Source organism: Chiroxiphia lanceolata, chromosome 2 (assembly GCF_009829145.1).
Source record: "Chiroxiphia lanceolata isolate bChiLan1 chromosome 2, bChiLan1.pri, whole genome shotgun sequence".
Taxonomy (NCBI): domain Eukaryota; kingdom Metazoa; phylum Chordata; class Aves; order Passeriformes; family Pipridae; genus Chiroxiphia; species Chiroxiphia lanceolata.
In genome coordinates, this window is record NC_045638.1 from 39,698,176 (window position 1) to 39,724,463 (window position 26,288).

At 37.5% G+C, this 26,288-nt stretch overlaps 1 protein-coding gene across 5 annotated transcripts in view; it reads left to right on the forward strand.

The window, feature by feature from the left end:
- The window catches only part of NALCN (sodium leak channel, non-selective), a 221,913-nt gene that overhangs the window by 140,268 nt on the left and 55,357 nt on the right, over positions 1 to 26,288 (forward strand). For all 5 annotated transcript variants that reach the window (XM_032678968.1, XM_032678967.1, XM_032678969.1 and 2 more), the window contains 2 exons: positions 18,947 to 19,083; positions 20,973 to 21,114. In XM_032678968.1, the coding sequence (XP_032534859.1) occupies positions 18,947 to 19,083; positions 20,973 to 21,114 (279 nt within the window). The remainder of the gene's footprint in view (positions 1 to 18,946; positions 19,084 to 20,972; positions 21,115 to 26,288) is intronic.

A 26,288-nucleotide genomic window follows, 5' to 3' on the forward strand; every position in this document is an offset into this window, starting at 1 on the left:
TGGCAACAAAGAAGGATAAAAGTGAGCATTCAAAGCTGGTCACCTCTCTTCACTCACAGCAGAAAAAGAAGTCTACATTTATGAACTTAGGTTCATAAAATAGCAGGTCTCTTGCATTAGCACTTGAGTTAGTTTTCTAATGGTGTGTGGCACAAATATAAGAGGATCACTGTAGAGGTTCCTGACTTCAACCAGGGGTGACTCAGAAGATAATGCAGGCCCTGGCTCACTTGTGGAGCAAAAGGCATTCTCAGAGGTGAAAACTGTGTAGTCACTGTGAAACCAGACATTCACCATTTGCTATGGGAATATGACAAAAATGTGGCTCTCATGCATTTTTGTGTATCCTACTAAGACTTTGTAGTTATGTTTGGTCTTAAAAGACAAAGATACAAATAATTGCTTCCCCAGAGAGTAAGGCTCTCACTGCATTTCCAATGATGTTGAGGATATCCATCTTATATTCTGTGCAATGATATGAGAACAAGTGTTGCTGCATCAATATCAAGATACTGGGGTTTATATTTTTTTTATTTACTGTGTTACTCCAGTATTATTCTTGTTTGACACCTTTCTTCCCTCAGCCATTATCATTATGGTTCCCATTTCCTCGACTACTGGTTATTTTTTTTTCACATCCAGACACGGTTAGTGCACTCTTTTGTTTACATTAGATCATACATTTCTTACTGCCCGTGATCACTTCCCCATGTTCAAAGGAGTTTACTCATCCATCCATTGTTGCAAATTTGCAAAACAACCATCTGTTTATTAGGAGAGCTCGCATGGATTTACAGATGCAGCACTGGTTTCCTTGACACTTTTAAAGATGTTTCACTTTTAAAGTTGAGTCTTGCTCTGATCACTGCTCTCTTTTTTGGACTAAAAATCATTATAAAATTGTTTATCGGTATTTCTGCGTCCCAGGCATACACCTATTGCTGAAATTCATTATATGAGAGAAAGCTTTCCCACAAACTATGTTTCCATTGTGAAAGTCACGCTGACAAAGAGATAAAAATGAGCAATACACTGATCTTTTACAGAACAAAATACAGAAGTCAGGTCTGCAACCTAATCTTCCATTAGCTTTTTTGTGTCTCTCACACATAGCATGTTTCTACTTTGTGTGCTAGGGATGGTTGCAGATTTTAACTCATTTTCGGGTTTGAGGTTTTTTTGTTGTTGTCATTCTGTTGAAATTAGATGACCAGGAAGAAAAGGACAAGGTTTTGCCACTACCCTCTTCAGTATACATTCACAATGATTACTGAAGCAGTTGATCTGTATATTTATACCTTTCCGCTTTTTGCTTGCTTTTTTAACTGTTTCTAGATACTAAGCTGTGAAATTTGGTTTCCACACACTCTTGTCCTCCACATATTCATCATGTCTTCACGTAAAGCAGTTCTAATAATTGAAACAGCTCACTCCTCTTCTAGCTAGTGAAAATATATGCTATTTTTATAGCTTCTACTAGACACTGCTGCTGCTGTCTTCTTATATTATTGTCTGAAGAACAAATGAAGGAAGCAACCTGAACTAAGTGCACTGCTTTTTCTTTAACTTTTTACTTTGAGCTTCTAAGAAGAAATGTTTCTGCATTGATCCATTAGTTTTTGTCAAGAAGTCTTCATAATTAAACCCCTGTAAGAGCTTTGCAGAGGTGAGTGCTAACAAAGAGATGTATTCAGCAGAACTGGTCGTAGAAAGAAGATAAGTCAAAATCTGACTGTCAGCCAAACCAAAGCCCATGAGTGAGGCCAAATTCTACCTAATCTTGGTTCTGGGATGCTGGAAACAGTACAAAAGTAAAATATTTTCCTCAATATGGGTTTGGGAAATGAGAAAATATAGTTACACACTGTAGGAGAGCTCTGAAAAAAAAGCAATTATTTTCATCTCTGTTAAAGTGACAGCACATAAGCCAGCTAAGGCTGTACATGGTTTTTTTACCCCATGCAGAACCCTGGTTTCTCACAGAACTGTTCACATGGCAGCTAGCCAGTGGTTTCGCCACACAATCATGCATGACTTACTAAAAGCAAAGTACTTTCCTTCTGGGAGGGAGGTAACTCCTTGGAAACAGTCCATTTCAAAGAGGACTGTGCTTTCTCCTATTTTGAAAATAAAGCCAAAACCAATTCAGGTTTCAGGGTAAAGTACAGTTACACAGCTATTTGCAGCCCAAACTGTCTGTGATTTGATATCTAAAGTGCACAAACCTCCATTATTCTGAAACCAGAACATCTGCAATGTTGAAGCTTTAAGCAGTTGGCACTTTTACCAACATTACCGATAAAAAAAGTTGTATTGAACAAAGGAACTGTATTCAGTAGCCTATTGTTTCAGAATGCTTCTTATGTTGAGTAAAAGCCTTATGCATTTGGGTCTGGATTGCCGTATGGATAACAGAAGAGGAAAATGTAATGCTTTCATAGAACCATAAAATATGCTGAGTGGAAAGGGACCCATCAGGATCATCAAGTCCAACTCCTGGGCCTGTGCAGGACACCCCAAGAATCCCCCTGTGCCTGAGAACATTGTCCTTTGTTGCTCATTCATTCACTCTCTATTGTAAGTTCTTGATGTGCATCATCTAACTATCATTTTGTGAAAAGATTTATGTGAGCTTAGAGAAAACAAGCTGCTTGCAATAGCTGCAAGTAGTTTTAGGACTTGGCAGAGCTACTCTAAGAACTAAAATTTTTAATGCTGTCTGTAGGGGTAGGTACCTTTTGGAAGAATTTGTAACAAGGATTTAGGACTTGTTTTTGCTTATGAAGTCTTTCCTGCCTAAGAGGTCTTTTCTCCATGAGAGCCATAATGTGATCTGCATTTGTATTTGGCACCACTTATATTTTATTTTCCTTTCAAATGTTTCTGGCTTGAAAAACTGACTTGAAAGCCTGTAATGCATTTAAGTATTAGTGAATACTTAGAATACTTGTGGAAACTTGTTGAAAGTTGCAATTTGCAAGAGATGGTAAGAGTTTCGACAGATACTTTTTTTAACTTAAGGTGTTACTGAGAATGCATAGTCTTATTCATATGTGTGGGAATTTCACTGGCTTTCCCTAAGCTTACAATAATATGGCAATTTGAACTAAGCATGAGCAGGGGCAGGAGAGAGTCAAAAGATCATTCACAATGAGATCACAGAATCACGGAATCGTTAAGGTTGGAAGACACCTCTGGAGATCATCCAGTCCAACCACCCTGCCAAGGCACCATCAGCTAGAGCAGGTGACACAACAATGCATCCAAGAGGGTTCTGAATGTCTACAGAGAGGAAGACTCCATGACTCCTCTCGGCAGCCTGTTCCAGTGCTCTACCACCCTCACCGTAAAGAATTTCTTCCTCAAATTGAGGTGGAATCTCTTGTGTTTTAATTTATGGTCATTACTTCTTGTCCTGTTGCTGGGCAGCACTGAAATGGTAGAGGTGGTTGTTATTTCTTGTTTTCTAATGTACAACAGTTAAATTTTTCTTTGTCTTGTTAGTGTTTCCCTGAAAATTAATAGTGTATTATTCTTGCTTTGTAAAATACTGTTTTGTCAAACTTCCTTTGTGTTATACATGCACACACACATGCTCGCACACACACATGTTTACTCACACACACACACACACACACACACACACACAGGTCTTCTATAAAGTCTTATGTTAAGTCTTCCAGGACTGTCCTCACCATGTCATGCCCAACCCAGTAAAAGTGACCCCTTCTGTGGTTTCAAATAACAAGTGTGACCCATAGACCTCACTTGATCTGTTCAGACACCCATTTATTTAGTGCCTCTCCCACTACCCCTTTTCATTCTGGAACTCCAGGAAGTCTTGCAGTATCCTTGCAAAATCTGAAGAAATGAGTGAGACTCAACTTCTTTTTTTTTTAAAAGACTTCTGGCCTTGGCAATATAGTTACATCTGTTCTCTGAGGAGTGGAGAGGAATAGGCTTCCTCAGAGACGGTGATATCTCAGATATGTTAAATTGTCTTTCCATCACATTCTTTCCTGTAGCTGGAGTGTAGGATACTTGTTTTGCAAAGCTAGATGCCTTTACTTTTTTCTTATAGGTTAAAGGATTCCAGACACTGGGTCAAAATCTCAGATGGGGGAGTTCAGACTTAGCACCTAGCAAAGAATACAGATTCATTTGCATTACCACAACCATCTGACATGTACTTCAGTCATGTTTAAAATATTTCACTAAGGTTTAAAAAAAAGAGAGGAAAATAACCCCAAAAAGTAAAGAATCTTAATATTTATCTTCTAAAATATACAAAAAGAACTCTGAATCAGTTATATTTTAGTTACACAGTCAGTGCCTTTGGGTAGTTAAAAAGCTTGCAATGTGCTACGTTCCATTCTGCACTAAGAATAACGTGAATTCTGGGAGGATGAGGTACCCTCTAGGCAATTATGTTTAGGACAAAAAAGCAACGATCAAAATGTCAGGACAAGCATTGTATCCATGTTCTTTGAAGAGATTAAAGAAAATTAGGACCTCCTGAGTGCAGATGCATATTTTTCTGTTCTGTGCATCTGATTATCATATCCTAAATGTATGCTTTTGGTCTGTTTACCACAAAGACATAATGTATATTTTTGCTCTCTAATACAAGCAGCCTATGTGATTTTGAAACTACACAGAAACACACATACGTGCCAACTGTTTCAGAATCATAAAATTTTTCCTCCATTTCAGGACCTGCAAATACCTTTGCTACATATACATATGTAAATGCAGGTGTACACATACACACACACACACAGTAAATTTGTCAAATATACAGAGTTTTGCAAAGTGACCATATTCGTACAGGTTACAAAATGACAACAGATCCCATTTAAAATCAGGCCAGTTTTATGTAAGTTTTGAATGTATTTCCAAAGCTTGAAAATGTATGTGCATGCCTTATATTGTTCTTTAAAACAAAATCCTTAAATTTTTAACGGCTCCAGCAGTGCCTCTAATGAGTTTCCCTGTGGTTAGTACTTTTTTTTTCCCATCAGGCATGTCTTAATTCCACAATATTATTTTATCCATAGTGGCGGTCTGAAAAATAAAAGCTAGACACGATTCCAGCATGGGGAAAACTGGAATAGTTTATTGAACACAAGAACACTATTTTAAAGGTATCTGGGGCTGGACATGTTAACAAAGGGGACAACCTATGTTAATTGGGGAGTTACACAAGTTTTTACTGCAATTTCCAAATAGTTCATTTTTCTTCTAGTAGGATTACATGGGGGATAGAGGGATTACAGGGGTTTAGATATGGTTTAAACAATCATCTCAAAAAGTCCTTTCTGAATTCTTCTTGGAGACAGGTTTATATCTTCAGTTTGCACATCAACAGGTCTCTGGACAAGGGTCCAAATTTCTTCAGATCATGAGATGTTTGTCAACCGAGCTTTCTTTTGCTGAAAGCTGGGTTTGGGCTCCCACAATCTATTTTCAGTAATGAAATTATGTGGAGAACCTACATATCTTGTTTGTAATGGCAGTGGACTGTCCTAAGAGAGCAAGTCCTACTAGAGACTTTTACTTGGTAACCCAGGTGTACTGTGTTTGAGTGTAAATCCTTTCGGACCTTTACCCTAAAATTACTGCTCTTTAAGTATGGTGTTGCTTGGTATTCAGTATGATGGTCCCTGGCATCAGAGAAAAGTCTTCCACATCCTAATAATCTGTAGCTTCATATCTCTCTTATAGCTCTAATTATATCACTACCAATGTCACCTGACAGTAGAACCAAGGCATTCACAGTCACTTGGCAGTTCCTTGTGACCAGTGTTTGGTAGAATTTCACTATATATGTTTCTGGTGAAAAAATTATGCCAAGATTGTCCTGGAAATTTATTATGAAGTTTACTGAGGAAGAACCTGTAGGCTTGGAATATAGCAAGAGATCTACTGGCTCAAAGCAAAGGTCCTCCTAGTTCAATATATCTAGTCCCTGATGGTGGCCAGAAAAATATGTTTAGGAACTAATACAAAAATAGGGAAGGCACTTAGTGCTCGCACATCTGTTAAATCTATTTTCAAATCTGTGTATATTCTAGCATTTACTGCTTGCAGCAGGAAAGATAAATTTAACAATGCACTGTGTGAAAAGATAGTTCCTTTTGAACTTATGAATCTGCCATTTGATTATTTCATTTGATGCCTGCTAGCCTGTGATGGACCTTCCAGTCAAATGCTTCCTCAGTGCTCTCTCCTTCCTACCATGCCTGTTATTGCTTCCTGTTTTCTGTCTTTGTGCACCTACACAAGCAGCTTTAGAATCAGACCTGAGTTTCTTTTCACTGGGTAAGTCAATTTGAAATGATCTGCATTTGCAAGATAACTAACACATGTTGGAAAAAGTAATATTTAATATTCCTTACAAACGCCCTCATTTTTTTTTAAAGTAAATAAATCAGTATGTGAAATTACTAGGATAGAATTTCTGTAACATCATTTCTTGGAATTGGTTTCTTAACAAGAATTCAAAATATCTAGTCCATAATAGAAAAAGTATTAGAAAGTCAGTCTGAAATAATAAGAAGTCCTGTCTCCCTTCATGCAGCTGGCTCGCTGATGCTTTGCTGGTACTGCTTTTCATGGATTTCATCTTTTTGCTTTCCCTGTGTCTCCATTTGCTTTTCTCAGCTCTCTTTTCTGGTGAGGCAGCTTAGTATTTGAAACCAAGGTCTTTCTAGGGGAAGTCCAGGCCATCCAGATACAGTCATTATTCATTCAGAAGACAGTTTCAATCTTACTCCTGTTAATACCAAGAAGTTTCACTGTCCTGGTAATGCAAATATCATTTTGGCAGACCTATTAGCAACTCCTTTTTTCAGTGAGGAGCAAAACTGTGTTCACACCTTATGACCCAGTATTCCTTTTCCTCTGCCCCCTTCTCCCCAGATTCTTGTTAAGTAGAACCAAAGCACATAGTTCACTATTGCCTTTAATTGAGACCATGAACAATGACAGGTCAAACACTGCTAATTGTTTTTTTGAGTACCTGGCTGCAAAAGCTATGCTGAATGATATCTCAGAAGTGAAATTTTATCTATCAGAAGAGGAGGAGATGGAAAAGATAGGATTTGGTATGCTGAACACGTTTGGTCAGAACATGTCGCCGGAGCCCTCTTCCTTTCACCCAGCATCTCCAGTCATTCAGCAGATCTAGGAAGATGCCAATGACAATTTCAGCAGTTGCATCACTTCCAAATTTTGTGTGCTGAGGTTTTAGCATTAAAGTGGGAGTTTTAGCATGGGGATTTTTCATGAACATATTGTGTGAATAAGGTGTTATAATTGGTGTATCTAATTTAAACACACTCAGCATAAAATTCTATAAATGTGATGTGTATGTGAAAATCAAGGAGCTTTTTTAAGCGTGGTTAGTTTTACTTGCCTCCAGAATATTTTTATTCTTAGGACCGTACTTGAGGTAATTCTAAATGGGAAATAACTATAAAATAGAATAAAAATGGAAAATTACCTTTTCATTATATCTGATCCCGTGTAAATGGATTTTTAACAAGTGGCAGCAAAGATAAGTGTAGAACACATTTTATTAATAAATGTGAAGTACAGTAATGGTTCCAAACTGAATTTTAAGTACTACATAAAATGCATAAAATCCTTCTTTTCATCGTAGAGGGAATAGAAAGTTCATAAAATTCAGGTTGGTCCCCCATTCCTGGGCCATATGCAGAGAAATCAAAGTAACACTGTTTCAAAAGTAGCAAGTTTTATGGACACTGTGTCCATTTCTAGAAAACAAGCTGACCTTTCAAGACTGGAAAACACAGTCATCTGGAAAACTACTCATGCTAGACTATTTCTTTTTTAATAACTAAGAAAGTTTTCAAAGTCTCCTGAAGTCTGTAGCTTCAAAACATCCTTGTTGTTTGAATTTTTTTGCTCTCTCTTACCTCATCTGCCACCTTTTTTAAAAACAGTATTAATGGATCAAATTCTGGCTCATACATTTTATTTTCAATGGTGAAATTAACACCTAAGTATCAATTCAGAAGTTGCCAATTCCAAGTATATGCAATACCGTATTATCTGTGACGAAAACTCAATAAATTCAAGAGCTTTTCTCTTGGAAGAAGGTTTTATGGTATAAAATAGAGACCTTTGAAAATTCTTGCCAAATATCATATTCAAAGCACACATTTTTCAAGGAGAGATGGGAGTCAGATTTGCTATGAATGTGTGAATAGAAGTAACAAAAATATAAATGTAAGCTTCTGCTGCTTCATTTATATTACTATGGAAGAAAATGCTTACCCATCTTTTATATCACCAGGAGGTCACCTAATCTTTATTTTTGTTTTATTTGGTTGATAGCAAAGGAAGATAAAAGTGTTTGTCAGGGCACATACATGATTCTAGATGCTCCATCCTCTGAATAAAGGGACAGCCCTGCAGCAGTTTGGAATGAAGGACAGGGCTTATGTAGCATTACTAGTTATTTGTATGGCAATGGATTCTTGAAAATCCATGCTGTGTTTGTACCCCTTTTTTTTTTTTGGTCTGCGTCACCTTTCCTTAACCGTGTTTTAGGCCCACAGCAGCATGTGAATCTTTGCACTTGTGCACACATTGTAATTGACTTCTGCATACTTAAAAAAAAGTAGAGGCTTGGCCTTTGCATGAGATTTAATTCCTTTTTCAGTCATTAAAAATTGCTGTCTACTTAAAAGAACTAATTCATTTTATTTTTACTGCCATTTTTAGGTACCTGAGTGTAAGTCAGTCACTTCCACTTAGAATTCAGAGGGTTTCTCCCTTTATAGTTCCTCAAGAATGGATCAGACACTCTTTTAAAAACATGACAGAAGATGAGAAAGCCTGCACGGTTTTCTTGCATAATATCCAATGAGTGGGAGCACTATTTCAAAACTGAGGGAGAATTCTTACCCGTATCTTCCTCTTTAAAAAAGCAGTCTATCACCACAAGGATACAAAGAAAACTCTCTCCATCTCTTGTGAACGGGAATAACAGAATGCAGGAATCTAGCCCTGGCTAAAATTTCATCAGCAAACTTGTGTGGGAGAAAGGGCAGCCAGTAACATCAAATTATCTTTGTTTTCGTCTAGTCCAGCCTAGAAAGTTTCTGAAGTAATTTGGATCAGCCTCTGTGACCTCCCAGTTACCACTCATGTAGGTTTTCTTCTGCATGTCCTTTGGTAAAATTAATTTTCTGTCTGAATTCCTGTACTGGAGAAATACTGTGAAACTGCAGTGAATCTAAAACTCAGGCCACTTATGTCAAATTAAATGTTCTGCCTCTACTTCAAAATGAACAAACCAACCAGCCAACCACAAAAAGCCAAGGGGCAGCTGATTTGCTCAAAGACAAAGTCTCCCCTGTTGAACAAAATGTACTGGATTCTGGCCTCAACTATGTCTGTGAATTTTTTCTTAACTTCAGTTACATTTTCTAAGTAAGGATACTCGATTGTAGGAATTGGTCCACTATGTGACTTACATATTCTCAATTTGAGTTATATTATCTTCTCACAAAATCTAACAGAGCTTCATAATGATTTGAACAAAAGTCCAAGTTACTAAGAGATGACACATGCATATACACAAGAGTGAAACTGAAGAGCATAATAAGGATCTGTTGTCTTGCAGTTCAGAGCTATCACCAAATCATACAATCATAGAAAAGTCTAGGATGGAAGGGACTTCTGGACAACACCTGGTCCAACCTGCTGTTGAAAGCAGGCCATTAGATATGGTTACCTAGAGTCCTGTCAGGTCAGTTCCTGAATATCTCCAGTGATAAACTTAGCATAGCCTCTCTGGGCAACTTATTCCAGTGATTGCCTTCATAAAGAAGAATTACTTTATTCTGTCTAAAGAGATTTTTCTTTCATGAAGCAAATGGTGCTCTTCACCTCCTGTCCTGTGACCAAGTCTCCTTGTGAAGAGTATTCTTCTATATTCTCTAGAATGACATTATAGATGAAATTTCTGTGGTCTCTCCACAAACCCTCTCCAGTTTTCCAGTCTCAAACAAATCGACTATGTGGAGATCAGATCAAATGTACAGCCGCATGCATATTTAGCCGAATACATTTAAGGAAACAAATGCACATGATAATGGTGGTTATTATAAAAGCACCTGGAAAAAATACAGAAAAAAAGTACTGTGCACTGTCGTTGATGTTTGCTTACTCCTATGAGTAAAGACCAAGAGTAATGCATTAATTATCACGTTTGATAATTATGTTAAGGGATTTTTAGGAATATTTACTGATGTCTCATTTGAATTGTGTTCCACGTTTCAGATGAAACATAATTCTCCTAGCTACAGCAGGTCATCCTTTTTGTCTTTGTAGAGATCCTTTATGTGTTAGAAGGCATTGTCATAGTGGTCTGTGCTAGCAAAGTATCCATTTACAGGAATGTCCAAACACACTGTAGCACACCTAAAAAGAAGGAAACACAGAATTGCTTTGCCACAGCCCAAAGAAACAAAATGCAACCTGCATCAGTATGTGACAAATATTTTTCAGCATCTACACCTAACAGCTTGCACCTCAAGCAACACTCACAAATTCATAGGAATCATATAGGTTGGCCGTGAAATCTGGAATTAGGTTCACATAGCGTACGGAGGTGTCGAGGTTTAATCCCAGCCACACAACTGTGTGTTCACTACCCTCCCTAGCCCCAGTGGGATGGTGGAGAGAATCAGAAGAGTAGAAGGGAGAAAAATCATGGATTGAGATAAAAATGGCTTAATGGTAAAGCAAAAGCCATACATGCAATCAAAGCGAAACAAGGAATTCATTCACCACTTTCCATGGGCAGGCAGGTGTTCGGCCAACCCCAGGAAAGCCAGGCACCAGGCACATAACAGTGATTTGGGAAGAGAAGCACCATCACTCCAAACATCCCCTCTTCCTTCTTCTTCCCCCAGCTTTATATACTGAGTATGATGCCATACGGTATAGGATATCCCTCTGGTCAGATGGGGTCGGCTCCCAACCTCTTGTGCACCTGCAGCCTACTTACTGGTGGGATGAGAGGCAGAAGAGGCCTTGACTGTGTGCAAGCACTGCACAGCACTAAGGAAAACATCTCAGTGTTGTCAGCACTGTTTTCAGCAAGAATACAAAACACAGCCCCATGTTAGCTACTATGAAGGAAATTAACTCTATCCCAGGCAAAACCATCACAGTGTGTTTCCTACCATGCAGATGAAACTTAGTAGTAAGTCAAGTTGGGTAAGCCTTACATTCATAAGAGTTTAGTAGAGATCTATCTCACGTGATACTCCCAACAATGTGTAGAGCAGCCTATACAAATCACATGGAATAAAAGTATTGCATGTATGGATGAAAGTCCAGGCTTTCTATGTCTAAGAGGGCCTAGGTGTCCATACTGCCTATAGGGAATGTCCCCAGCTAGGGTAAGCCCCAAACTGTGCTCAAGCATGATAAGAGGCCAAAACCGTGTAGTCAATCTTGCTAACAGTATCGACAGTCTTACTCCAGTTCTTAGGCCCATACCCCAGTAGATTACTGGTGTAGATGTAGCCTTATACTGTCTCTACATTCAGTGAAGGAGTTACCCTGAGGTAATAGTCTATCTTTTTTGTCTTACTTATATGTTAGTATAGGGTGAGTCAATATCTGGGGATACCTTTTTCATTAAAATATAAGTGCCTAAATGATTGTACAATTTACTTCACATTTGGACAACTGTAATTAAGATGAATACCATCATGGATGCTATGGCCTAGATTCATCCTGCCTAACATTGGGAATCAGACATCTGATTTAAAGAACATACTGGATTCGAGTTGCCTAGTTAGTCAATGGGAAAAGATAAACATGTATGAAATATATAGCCAACCCAAGACCTGAACTGGTCTCTACACATCTGGTCACTTTTGGCTATAAGACAGACCTTAACTAAGTTAATTCAGATAGGTACCTCAGTCTAAAGGCAAGAAGGTTGAATCTTCTCTGGTAAGCACTTGCCTGGGGCCCTGATTACAAACACTGACTGCACAGAATCTTGGATCACCTAGTTTTTTAAATTATATGTTGCTTGCCACTGCAGAGGGGAAAATATTTGTAAATATGGCTTAAGTGTAATCCATGTAGCAATGTTTACCAGTCTGTAGGCAGTATGAAATAATAGCTCTGAAAAATTTGTCTTATTTATCTCAGTTGATCAAAGGGAAACTCTCTGAAAATTTGGATTTCTGTCCTCTTTTAGATAAATAGACTACAACTTAGTCAAGTTTTGCTAGGTAAGTTTTGCACTATGGGAATTGGAATCATATCCTGTCAGCAGGATTTTTTCCTGAAGAACTGATAGGAGCTAGAAGGAAGTTATTAAAAACCCCACATTTGTGAAACTTTACTCAATATCTGTTAAATTTTGAAGACTTCATGCAAAATTGAAGAAAAAAAAATCTAAATTAACAATTGGGAAATAGCAGGCACAGCACCAAATTGTATTACACACAGCATATAAACCCAATGACAGAGAAAAGTTGCTTATAAGAAAAACAGATCTTATGCGTATGAGAAATATATGATATCTTGTTCCTCCATCTGCTAGGAACTTTTTCAGTTTATTTTACCTTTATCATTATCAACAATGCAGTCTCTGCTCTGAATGCCAGCATAGTTTTTGGTATAATCATAGTTTTTGGTATATTTCGCTGAAAATTCCCCATGGCAGTGCAGAATGTGATTAAAATCAATTGGGGTTCTGTTTTATAGTACCCACATGAGAGAATTTTTTATTGCTTGCAATGTACCCATTTATATACATGAGCCCGAAGGGCAGAATTCACTACTGGTACATCTAACCAGTTGCCTAAAAGAGGACAAGAGAGCAAGCTTAAGCATTGACGACGACTTGTCTGTGCGTGCTGCTTAACTCTTCCCTCACTGCTGGCTCTTTCCTCTAGCTCCTGCTACTTTCTTCCAGAGAATACTTTGATGTAGTTCAGGGAATATTTTAATTGAGGGACTGCTTTCAAAGAAAGCAGAGACAAGGCTTTCAAAGAAAGCAGAGACAAGGCTTCACCAGGTTGGACTCTAAGTCAAACAGTAATGCTCTCCCACCTCCTGCCAAACTGCCTCTCAAAGTAGGCAATACACAACCCAAATGTCATCCTGTGGAGGTGCTGCACAACAGAATTGCTCATAAAACCTCACTTGTTGTTTTAGATACCTTGAACAATTGGAAAACCTGTGGAAAAATAACCGATGTAATTATGTCTCAGGGCCTAGAAGAACCAAGAGCCAAATAGTACAGCCTACCCATATGCATATCTTCTTTAAGTATGGTTCATTCATGTCCAAAAATTTACCTCATCCATAGGATTTGAGAATAATAACAGAAAGGAAAAAAAGTAGTTTGTTTGGTCTGCCTTTCTGATTTTTAGTTGTTTAATTTACATGTCATGTAATGCTAATTACTTGGATTTCATTCAAAGCTCCTTTTGACAAGCCAAAGGTGATGGTAATTCTGAGAATTTGATAGGTAAAAAATTATGCAAAGCTGTTGGTTGGGTGCTGGTATCAGTTTATAATGTCTTTCATCCATGTGCACTTTTGTTTTCAGTGTTTGGTGTTGGAGCACATAGCATATCTTGCTAAGCATGCAGCGCAGATACTGTATAGTCATTTTATTCTTCAAATACAGCCCCTTAAGGGGATTTGCAGTGAAAAATGTTATTTAGTAGTGCACTATAATATACCAAACAATTTAAAACTATTCACTAGTGACTCCCCCTGAACTTTCACAAAAGGTTTGAACTTTTCAGTCACCATGAAATTATTCTGGGCAGCTGGTCAGTTCCTAAGTAGGCTTTGTGTACATCAGTAGCAAAGCTTTTAATTTGGTACATGATTGATCTCAGCCTGTTTTGAAAACTGTCAACTAAAATGAAAGAGTTAGAGCATTGCTGCAAATTTTTATAATCATTTGATTTCATTGAAATATTTACAGAGCGTTTAAGTGAATTTCACATACATTTGCCTCATAGACCATCTGAAACTACATCTGTCACTCTTTGAGTTTTGCACATTACTGGCTCTTCTTCCATGATCAGAACTAAATGAATACAGAACAAAACAAAAAGTTAGGAATGGTAGGTCTTATCCCTTTGGATATGGTTAATTCTGTTTCTCACCAAACTGTCAATATCTTAGAGACTCGATGACTGTGTTAAATTTGAGCTTTTGGTTTCTTTTGCCCAGATCAATACTTTTGAGGATGTTTCTGTCTCTAAATGCAAATTGGTGATATTGAGAGTTACTGACCTTAGTTTGCCCTTTGAACTGTTCAAGTGATCTTGTTCATATTACCAGACCCTGAAGCCCTTCCACCTTTCAGTCTGTCAGCTCCCACCTGAGTCCATCATGAGCCTTTTGCATGTGCAGACACTTCTCACATCCTGCTTCCACAGAAGAGAATGTCAGCTGGAGGGCATGTGTGACACTGCCCTGCATTCACCTGAAGATCTGAAATTCACTGTGCATGTCTCTTTTGCTGAACATAGGGAAAGACTGGGGAAACGCATCTCTCCTAATCAGGTCCTTCTTCTTGTCTCATTCCAATTCTTTAGTGATTTTTCAGCAACTCCACTCACTGCTATCAAAGGAGTTGCAATACACACTTTAAGAGAACTCACTAATTTCACCTTGACCACATTTACAGTGATTGCTATCTGGGTGACTATAGTGTTACAAAGTTTTAAGATAAAAAAAAAGTAAGAACCACCATTTATTACCTTACTCTCAAGGTTCTAGATAGCAGTGTATACTGGGTGGTTCAAGTACTGTAATACATTTGTGATACGCGGATGAGAATGCTTTAGTACCTGGCAGAGGTGGGACGGTGTGTGAATAGTCTGGTGCTGTGGCTTTTCTGGCCTGGTAGGACCAGTGTGATTACACAGGAGACACTGGCTTCATGACAGAAAGGATGCTCTCTCCAGCAGGGCAGTGATTGCTTTTCAGACCGTCCTAGCACAATTGTCTGACCACAGCCAGGGTATCTCTGTGCGAAAAAGATAATCCTGACCCTTTTCCTCATTGACAGTCATTGCCTGCTGTCTCTTTTATTGCACCCTGCCTTTCCCAGTCTTCCACTTTCACCACCATTCATCCCACTGTGTGTATTTAGGACAACCACTTACAGGTTCTCTTAATTTTTAAGGGCCAAGATGTTTATTATACTAAAGCTGATTTTGGCAATCATGGTTTTGTAAGCAAACCTTGAAGTCACAAAAAAATTTACAACTGAATCTGCAATGAGTAATATGGACGAGATTGTGCTATGTAACACCTGGGCTGTGCCATCAGGGAGAATTGGCACAATGAAGCAGTTGCTGTGGCTGCTGCATGTACAGTGTGCAGGACTGTTTGTGTGTGGTTTGCTTGTGTGCAGGGTTTGCTTCAGAACAGATTCATTCTCACACTGGACTATGTGCCCCATCACACATGGGGTTCAAGGCCACCCTAAGGACCAACCACTGGTTGTGATCCTTAAGCCTGGACTGCATTTTTTATGTAACCAAGCTGGAGCCTGTGGTTTTGTTTCCTCCAAGAAGAATCTGGTTTGCTTACCAACACAGCTCATAAACTGAACCAGAAAACACATGCTGATGATTCAAACTTCAAACTTCTCCAGACCAGATGGAGACATGCCCATAATGCCTTTCTGTGAGAGACAAATAGTACAAATCTTCTTATTCCTGTAAGTCTGCCTTTCTCACAACTGTCTTTTGTATTGATCTGAGACAATTATGTGAACAGATCAGGGAGAACTTGGTTTTTAGAGACCTGTTCAAATGACCACAGGAATCCCAAATTAAAATATCCTCTCTGACACTCCTCAGCATTTATGTAGTATTTGGATACTGGTTCAGAGTAGACAGTTTTACTATATGTATGTGCCACTAAATCTGCTCCTCCAAACTCAGGCATCGTGGCAGTAGTGGACATAGACACAAATTCCTTCAATGGCTTTACAGACGTAAATATTTTCCACCATGCACAAGAGAATTCAGCCAGGCCAGGATGACAAAATATTGTTGAACCATTCCCAGTAGGCTCTTGGGGCGGGAGATTGAGGACCATGCAGAGCAAATCAGGCCAGTGTGCATTTCCTTGCCAATAGGAACAGTAATAAATAAAACCTAAAAATCATAGAGAAAAATGTCCTAATATTTTATATGTGTTTATTGGGTTATTTGGGTCTAGCTGTTACTAGAAACTCTGCACTATCATAACCTCATTTCACCATAATCCTGTACCTTTAAAAATATGTGTTTGTTATGTGTTAAAGAAAGTTGAAATATAAAGCTTTTAAGCAGCAATACAAAACAGGATGTATGTCATGTGGAGCAATAATTACACCCTAAGTGCATGGAGAAGAACTTAGTGAAGCCAAATGCCTCATGCTCCCCAATATGTAATATTATCACAGCATGAGTAATTGGAGATATTCTATAGAACTGCTTTGACTTTAAGTTATTTTAAAGCCTATCTTGAATCGTTCTCCTGTCGCCTTGTTTACCTTTTGAACTACACAGTTTCCTGCTTTCAAGTTCTCCCTGATCTATTCTGCGCTAAGACTTCAGACAACATTGCAATGGTCTCTGTTCTATATACACTGACTTCTGCAAACAGGAGTTCATAGCTGTAAGTGACATTGTCCATGCCAAAATGTGCATATTTATACAGTGTTTTCTTATTAAAAAATCAAGTGTCAGAAACTGGAAAACTGTTTTTTTTCTTCTAGAAATAGTCCCTTCCTTAAGCTTTTCAGCAGTACAGTTTTGCAGAGAAGCCTGGTTTCCTTGTCAGTGAGTGATTTCTTGCAGCAATACTCTGGCATTTCGTGGGTTCTGAGTGGTCCGAATTTGAAATGATGAGGCACTCCCCTTCAGAGATCTGTCTGAACACTCAGAGATTTCCCCATAAGACTAGAAATCTTTATTCTCATCCTAGAAATTCTCTTTCTAAATTTCATCCTCTCATTCCTTTGTTTGATATACACTATTATATTCTTGAAATAATTTGTTTTCAAATATTTCTCATATAAATTTACATCTCCCCTGCCCTTACTTTATTATCCGTTATTGCAGATGTGGAATAAATTTTATAAATAGTCTTTCCTTTTTTTTCCCTTGCCCCAATTAGTTTACGTAGCACTCTCCTGGTTTTCATGCCTCTCTTCTCACTATTTTGGCTTTTGAGTATGAAAATGGTAAAATGGTATTTAGAAATTTATGCATACCCTGATATGGTCTCTTTAAAGCAGCACAGAGAGGAGCTGTGGGCTTCTGTACCATTTTTCATACCTCTGTAATATCTACCCAACAGAGCTTGATTGTGAGCATAGCCTTTGGCAGGTAATGTAATTGGTGCCCAAATTGACCTTTTGATGCTATATGGAAGTCCAGTCCTTGTTTAGCTTCTGCTCTTATTCTTTATCTAGAATTTTTTCAGTCTGTTATTTCCTGCCACTGTTTCTAAATGTGTCCCTTTCCTTGTCCAACATGGTATTTGTAACTCTTCACATTTTAATACCAAGTGGGTGTTAATGTCATCATTTATTCCTTTTAAGGATCATTAATAAAGCAATGAAACAGGACTGGACATAATACAGATATATGCAATATTCCCCTTTTATTCTGACTCAGTGCTTCACCATTAATTAGTCTTTGTTTGTAGCTCTTCAGTTTTCAGCCACATGACAACTTGCATCCAACCAAATATGAATTGATTTTCATTTTAAGCTGTCCTGTGGCTGGAAGTGATGATGTTGCTGATAGCATGACAGTGCAGCAGAGCAGTTGTTCTTCTATAGCATGCTGTGGGAGCATGCATTTCGGTAGGCAGGGCAAGTGAGAGTTAAAACTCTGTTCAACTTTCTGGGCAATTGCCCCTGGTAAAAATCTATAGCTGATGTCTATCAGCAGTATTTTCTGCAGGGTGCTGATGGTGAAAATCTCTGCTAAAATATAAGCTTCTAATCCTTTGCTCACAAGCAGGGGTGAGAAGGAGAATTGAAATTTCATTAGGTATATTCTTGTTGAAATAGCATACAATACACGTACAGTTTAAAATAAATGTGAAAATTAATTTCACTGCTTCTTTTTGACATGGTATTTTGTTGAAATGACACAACTGAATTGCTACATAAGGTAATTAGAATTCAGGAATCATATGTCTATAGTGTATCTTTTTTATCTTATATCATTTGATTTAGCCATCATCTGTCCACATAGATAGATGCATCTGCCTTTTCTGTACTTGGATGTGTGATGTTCCATGGAATAACTGTTTGTGGATAGTTACAAATCCGAAATTTTTTATGTGATGTGCTGCAGCTCAGTATTGCTGATGTAGATGGATTCTTTTGACTTCTTTATTATTGCTTATAATACTCATCTAAATGTGATTTTCCTGTTATTTTTGTATTCTGAGAGCTGGATTCCTTTAAAATTTCTGCCTTTTAAAGTGCTGTGTTGTCCTTGAATATCAAAGAACTGTCAGCTTATACAAAAAGATGTGCCTAATAAGAAAAGATCATGCATGTTTATTTGCTTGATAAAGTGTTAGGGATCTGTGAAGAAAATGTAGAAATAAGCATATTGAATAGGCCACTAATATGCTTTGTATTTTAAAATTAAAATTATTTACAATCCTCACATTTTGTGTCTTTCAGTTAAAAGCATGGTATTGTTAGGTATTTGTCATTTTCCAACACAAGAAGACCAAAAAACTCGTGTATCAAATTTACCCTCCGCAGGTCTTTGCTGCCATCTTCTGTTTCTTAAAATGATTGCCATTATTATTTGGATTCTGAAAAATAAGAGTGGCATATTATGGAGTAAAATTTCTCTTTATGTCGTTCGTTTTATTTCCCTGTTTTCAGCTAAAGCAAAGTGAAGCTAATGCAGACACAAAGGAGAAGCTTCCATTGCGTCTACGCATCTTTGAAAAATTTCCAAACAGGCCACAAATGGTGAAAATCTCCAAGCTTCCTTCAGATTTCACAGTTCCAAAAATAAGGTATTGAAATATTTCCTTTGCTAGTATGCTGTAAACTTTTCTGGGGCCACATAGCACCCAAAATATTTAACATTTTTTCTTGTGGGTTAGGCAGATACTTCAGAAAATTAGAAATTAAATAGAATTAACATAGGCATTCAAAAGATGTAACATTTTGGGTTTACCTTTTTTTACGTTTGGGGAGAAAAAAATCCTAGCACTCCTGACAACAAGCAGCTAGATTGACCAAAACTGACACAAGTACAATATAATTGAAAAGTGTATTGTTTCTTCACTTCCATTTGGATTTCAGATTCTTGGCTCACATGGACAACTAGCAGTTGGTTTTTTGACAGCTAGTAGGTTTTTAGAGACAGGGTGAATTGGCAGCAAATATTAGAGGGGATAACATAGACCATCCAATACCAGTTACTCTGTGATGACCTCATCCCTTCTTTGTATTTGCATAGTCATCACTTTTCTATAAAACTCACCTTAACAAAGGATCAGACCCTCAGTTATCTATTAGATCATTCTTTTACTGTGAGGGTGGCGAGGCTCTAGAATAGTTTGCCCAGAGAAGTTGTGGATGCCCCATCCTTGGAAGTGTTGAAGGCCACCTTTAATGGCCACCTTTAAAGGCATTAAAGAGCAACCTGGTCTAGTGGAAGGTGTCCCTACCCATGGCAGGGGGGTGGAACAAGGTGATCTTTAAGCTCCCTTCCAACCCAGACCATTCAGTTACAGTACAATTATTTTTACTTGAAGTCAAAAAAAGCTTCCATAAAGGGCTGCTCTAGCATATACAGGCTGCAAAGTTTGTTGAAACAGCATAGGCTGGCTAAACAGGTCCTCTGGCCATGCCCTTTCTAATATCCTCAATAATTACATGCTGGGAGAAAGGATGATGTGAAAGATTGCTGCCATTGTTCTGAGTCTCCTGAGATTACATTTTTTTTTATTAAAGTCACAAGAAAACTAAGGCAACTGGTTTGTCCTGTTTATAGTATCTTAACTGAATGAAAGGAAGAGTCAGGAAAAACATCTTCAAAACCTCAAGGAAGCAATCACAGATGTTTTGCTTTTAGTATCAAAGTACTCTTTGTTTATATATGGAGGGCATTTATCTACTAGTCTTAGTCTTTTTTGGGTATTTCTTTCTACCTTTGTTTTCCCTAACGTACTCTATAGTAATTTGTAATCATACTAACTACTGAAACAGACTTCAAAGTAGCACTAGCAAATCATATCTTTAAATCTGAAGTTATTGCACAATATAGAAACATCTCTTCAGAGTAAAATTAGTTTTGACATAGTCAGTTTACACTGAAAAGAGGCAACTCTACTGAACTTAAAATACAGCAAAATGAGTGTACATTTGTTGTAAACAGAAATGCTTCTGCATTTTAAGCATGACATATGTGAGGCACATATCTGCTGAAGCGCCCTGATACTGGCATTCAAATCAGTTATATGAACAGATGTTGTTTGAAATCTTCAAGAAAGAATTTCACACAGAGCCTATGTTTCCTTTGGGTTATATCAGAATTTGATTTACAGTCAAATAACAACTTACTGTTTAATGAGCTCAAAAGAGCTGAAAACTGCAAAAGGCACTTGAAATATTTTGCATTTATATTGGTAAATAAATAAATAATAAAAGCAATAGAATTATTTTCCTTGAATCTACACACAAGTGACCTACCTCTCAATTTACTTGTGGATTTCTTTAATAAATGAAGTATTATCAGTTGTTCTGGCACTCTGTTCATTTATAAATCTATAGTCCAGTACAGCTTTTTCTCAGAAGTTTATCCATCTTAGCACTAGTGGGTTGTGACATCATAAGGAAAACCAAATATTAACTCTTCCTGGGGTTTTAATGCATCAATATCTTCTTTGTTCACAAGGGAAAGTTTTATGAAGCAGTTTATTGATCGTCAGCAACAAGATACCAGCTGTTTGCTGCGAAGACTTCCTTCAGCATCTTCTTCCTCATGTGACCACTCTAAAAGATCAGCAATTGAAGAAAACAAATATATTGATCAAAAGGTAAATCAGGAGTACAGGGCAGTGTATATCTTTCCTTGAGTATTGTGAGGAAAGACTTCAGATTATTCATAGCTACATAAAAGATGAATACAAGCTAGGATGATTGAACACAGGTTAAAGGGCTCTATTTAATTTAGCCTAAAACAGACATCATAGAGATGTCTGTTAAATTTTCCCATCTCCTTTGAATTCAAAATTCAAGATTTGATACATTATTTTATTTAATACATGCATCTTCTGAAGCTATTTTTTGAAGTAGTTTTGCTGTTAATCACTGAGAAGGTAGTGGACAATTAGAGTTTCTGAATATAATTTTTGAGTGCCTCAATACTATTACAACATTGAAAATACACTTCACTGAAACAAGGTCTCTGTGTAATCATTGAAGATGAGTAAAAATTTAATAATTATTCTAATTATTTAGGAGACATTAACCTAAGCCTGAGAATCACTAGAAAACAGGTGCTGAACACATATTTGATACCCATTTTTCTAAATGCTGCTAGTCTCCCAGTCAGACTGACATGGATGGTTGGATTTGAAAAATACCAAAACTGCTCAGAATGATGACAATGATGATGATGATGCAGCGTAACTAAATGTATGTGACTTCTGACACCTTACAAAACTACAGGAGCAGAAAAAAATTTTCATGTGCATCCTGGAAGATATTGGCTTCCCTGATTTCTAGTGGCATCTAGACTGAAATCTGTCCTTGATCACTTGTAGTATTGTGCAACTTAGTGACATTTGAACAGATAAAAGTACTTTCAGTATTATTACAGGGTGCTGTGTTTTTTAGATATGTTTTAAGAATCACATACAAGAAAAGAGTCTGTGTGTTGCAGTTACACATTATAACTGGCTTTCCTAGGGTGTGATTTGCAACCATAACTCAGAACAGCATTCATACAGGCAGGAAGCAGACCTGGAGAAAACATTACTCTTCTGATAATGAATGAAAATAGACAATTTTCGAACTACTGTTAATTGCCTTCCCTAGTTCAGTACAAGAAGCCGTTCCTGTGGCTGATGTATTCTATGGCATCAGTAAGCCAAAGCTGAGCAGCATGGCCTGAGAGGGAGGTCTGTGGTAAAATCAGTCCAGGAAGGCCCTAGGAAGGAATCAAGCCTAAATGGACACCATCTATTTTAACAAGCACAGAATCAAAACTGGATAAGTTATTAAATGACAAGCCTAGGGGTTAGTAGAACTATGCTAAATGTCACTGATAATGGAGCTCAAACACTGTCAAGGAAATCAAAATACATTTTTACCACGTAATGAAGAGATGAACAAAGTTGTTTCAGACACACAGGTAAGTCCATAGTGTGCAACAAAGAACGGTGCAATAATGCAGTAGATCTGTTTACGCGAGTATAGTTTAGGTATTTTGCAGCTTAATTCCTTATTCCTGCTGTTCGCAAAAGTGAACTGTTTTTGTGTTTGAAGACAGTTGAATACATGGTACTGTTTTTTCAGTGAGATCTTGCAATATGAAAACAGAATGTTGGATTCTTTTCAAATATTCACTTCAAGAGCAGATATGCATGATCTGACTTTCATTTTTTAATTGAAGTAAGCATTTGGAAATTGGTTTTGCACTATTCAACCTGCTTTAAGCACATACTTTAGGATTCTCATGCCTCAAGGATAGAAACAATGATGAGTAATATTTCAGGTAAATGTAGCTTAAAACAAGGTATTTACACATCCCTATTTAGAGGAGAAAGTACTAGGAAGGATTTGTGAAAGTAATTACTCTGCCTTTCTATAGTTACAGTTGCCAAGGCAACCTCACTTTTGTATGAACAAATCCTGTTAAAAATATCCTTAAAACATGCTTGGAATGATTGGTTTGCTTGAGTATAAACTTTACATACATAGTTTACTTTTCTTCATGGAAAAAGAAACCCAACAAAACATTTTACTAATCTCAGTGCCTAGTAGGATGCATTTTCACTGCTCCTGATAGCAGGAGGGTAGTTTCAGAGACTTTTCACATCTTTTTTCCATTGTAGTTGATGAAAAAAAAATGTGGAATCAAAAGGTAAGATCCTCTGTAATGCCTGAACTGTGGCTAATTCTTGAGTTGCCCCTGGACTTAAGTCAGTGTTTCTATGTTCAACACCTGCTGAAGGGATAGGAAGTACTTAATCCATACATTCCTTTATTTTTCCCTTATTTCCATTTCAGCAACATTCTTTTTTTCCTTTCTCTAAAAATCTACCACTATATATATATATGTATGTGTATATATATATAGTGTTGTTTTTGTGTTCGGAATCAATCTGATCCATAGTTTGTGATGATCAATAGAGCAGATCTTATATATGTTCTTTTATATAATGGATGTAGTGAGTTTTTTTCAGTATTAAAATTATCCACTTCCTTTAAAAGTTGTTTTACGTTGTAAAAGGTGAGGAGATTTTCATTGAATTCTTTCTTTTTTTAGGGTATTTTAACTTCTCAAAAAATTGAAAAAATATAGTTGTGTATATTACTGTAACCATGACTACAATCAGTTTAAAGTTATTTTCATCTGTGCCAAATCAAAAGAACAGCTTTGGAAAACAGATTTCTTTGCTATACTCCTCTTTTTCTAGTCAAGTCTGTGAGTTCCAGCACTTTTTCTAGCTCTTTAAAATTTTTAAAATATTATGAACGTAATAAACTAACCAAACACTAACATAAGAAATCACCTATAGGTATCTAAATGCCTTTTCCCTTTATACATCCCCTAAGAGTTCACTCTCAGTTTGTGTTGTCCAAGTGGGTGTGTACATACAGATTGTACAGTGCTTCTGCCTCCAGTGTTGGCTACACCTGGGCTCTCTCAGATACAGATGCTTGATAGGCAGCTTAGCCCGATGCTTTGTTTGAGTTATTTAATATTATCTGTAACATTTTGTGTGTAAAACTGGGGTTCTCTGGGGTTCTCTGAACTTAACGCTGCTGGAAATGCAGGATGATCATTTTTTGCTCTGCACTTGAGGTCCTGCAGAGCAAATTTTCTTAAACCCATTGATCTTGCCACAGACCTCCTCCACTGCGTGCTGATCTAGTTTGTCCTGATATGGTCTGCAGGCCATTAATTGAAAATTATTCACAGTATGCTGTGAATTTCCTTAGATAACCAATATTTCAGTTAATTCTGGACAGAAGAACTGGATGAAGTATGGAAACATATAATTTTAGTGTGAGTGGGTGGATGAGAAGAAAGCAAGTTGGCAGAAGATAAGGATGTCTCCCTGTGGTGACTTTCACAAGAGACTGAGGGATAGTTGCAGCAAGTTTCAGGGGACAAAGAACTAAACGAACCCTGAGATTTGCAACAAATAAGGTGTCCAGTAAAATACGTCTGAGTTGGCTGTAGAGCATTGGCCTTGCCTTTCTAACTTCAAGATTAGAATCAGAGGGGCACAGAGACACTTCAGAGTGCTTTCCTAAGAGACACAGAACTTTTAGGAAGCCTTGCAGAAAATTATTATGAGAAGGACACTTCTGAACTTGTTACTTATCTTTGGCCACAAAACATAGCACATGGCTGTTAAATTAAAGGTCAAAACTGAGAGGCTCATGAGACAAACTTTGAAAACGCCTATGGCTCAAGATGTACAGATAACCCATGTACGTGTTTACAGCAGTAGCACAGCAGGAGTGAATTACAAAAGAAAGTACAAGAGCCTTTGATATATACATGTATTTTATAGTTCAGACTTTGAGCATCTCCCATTTAATTGGAGGAATGTAAGCAAACCAGCTCCCTTATTTCTCCATTTGTAAGAGTAATTGCATAATAACAAACATAATTTCTCTTTTCTCTCCTATTTGTCATCTTGTTTCCTTTCTGATTCCTTTCACATGTATGAGTTTTGGTTTTAGTTTTGCAAACATTGCAGTTAATAGCCTGTGCAAGTTTTGAGCTGGCTTCCCACCAAGTCTCCAAAACTTAACAGGGCCTGCTTCCCAGAGAGGGAAGAAACAAAAATGAACCACAAGAAAAAAAACTGAAAGAAGTTTGAACGAAACGGGATTCTATCAAAAAATATATATTTACAATTATATATATACAATTTGAATATATTATCCACAACAGGGAGCTCCCGAGGGGGAAAAAGGGAAAAGGGAGGGGGAAACAGGGATAAAAAGAAACCTAACAACAAATATCTCCTGCATACACCCATTAACAGAGAGATGATGAATAAATATAAAAATGAATTAAATACTTCCCTGAGCAGGACAACAGAGCTGTGCAAGGCAGAAGCCAACTTCCCCCATGCCTCCCGGAGAGACTGGAGATAATGGCAGGTCGGAGCAGGCAGGCTTTGGCCTATACAAGCAAAAACTGTCTGCGAGAGGGACCTGTCGTCTTCAGCCACTGGAAGAGAGAAGAGAGCGAACTCTCTTATCTGTGCCTTTTTATATGTTGTGTTACGGAAAGGAATAGCATGGAATACTTCGTAAGTCACTACCCTAGTTCCTTCTTGGTTGCAAGCTGGTCTCCTTTTTTCCTGTGGGAGCCAAATGCATCATTAAGGTCTAGCTCCTGGGAAAATTTGACCTCCCATGCTATATGCCTCTTCCACTGATTTCCTGCTTACAGCAGAATGTACCTGTGTGATGGGAGGTCATGATCAGGAAGTGAGAGCTGATCTCAGAGGTAACCAAAGCCATTACCTTGGAGGATTCTGAATATTAAGCAGCAGACCTCATGCTGGATACTTTGCTTAATGCATGTTTGGTTAACATCATAGGTACTTCATTTGTGAGCTGCTGAGACATGCCACCTAATCCTAATAAGACATTGTTTAATCTGGAAATTTGTTCTGTCCTGATTTTTTTCCTGATCTGTGCTCAGCTTCTACTTTTCTTTGTAGAAAGTATTTTTAACTGTAAAAGCTGAAATAACCTTTCGGCTTTTTTAAAACATGGCTTTTAGTATGAAAGACAGGACGTTCCAAGACATCTCTCAGAAAACCATCAGGTGTGAAGACATACTCATATAACTTATTTGTATTTTTTCCTTCTTAGAAAAGAACCAAGGGTACAGTATTTATTCAGAAATTCTAATTTCCAGAATTTCTATTTCTTATTGTAATAAACTTATGTCCCAAGTTAATCAACTTCTCTGAACTTTATTTTGGGCATTCTATTGTTCAGAGCAGAATTT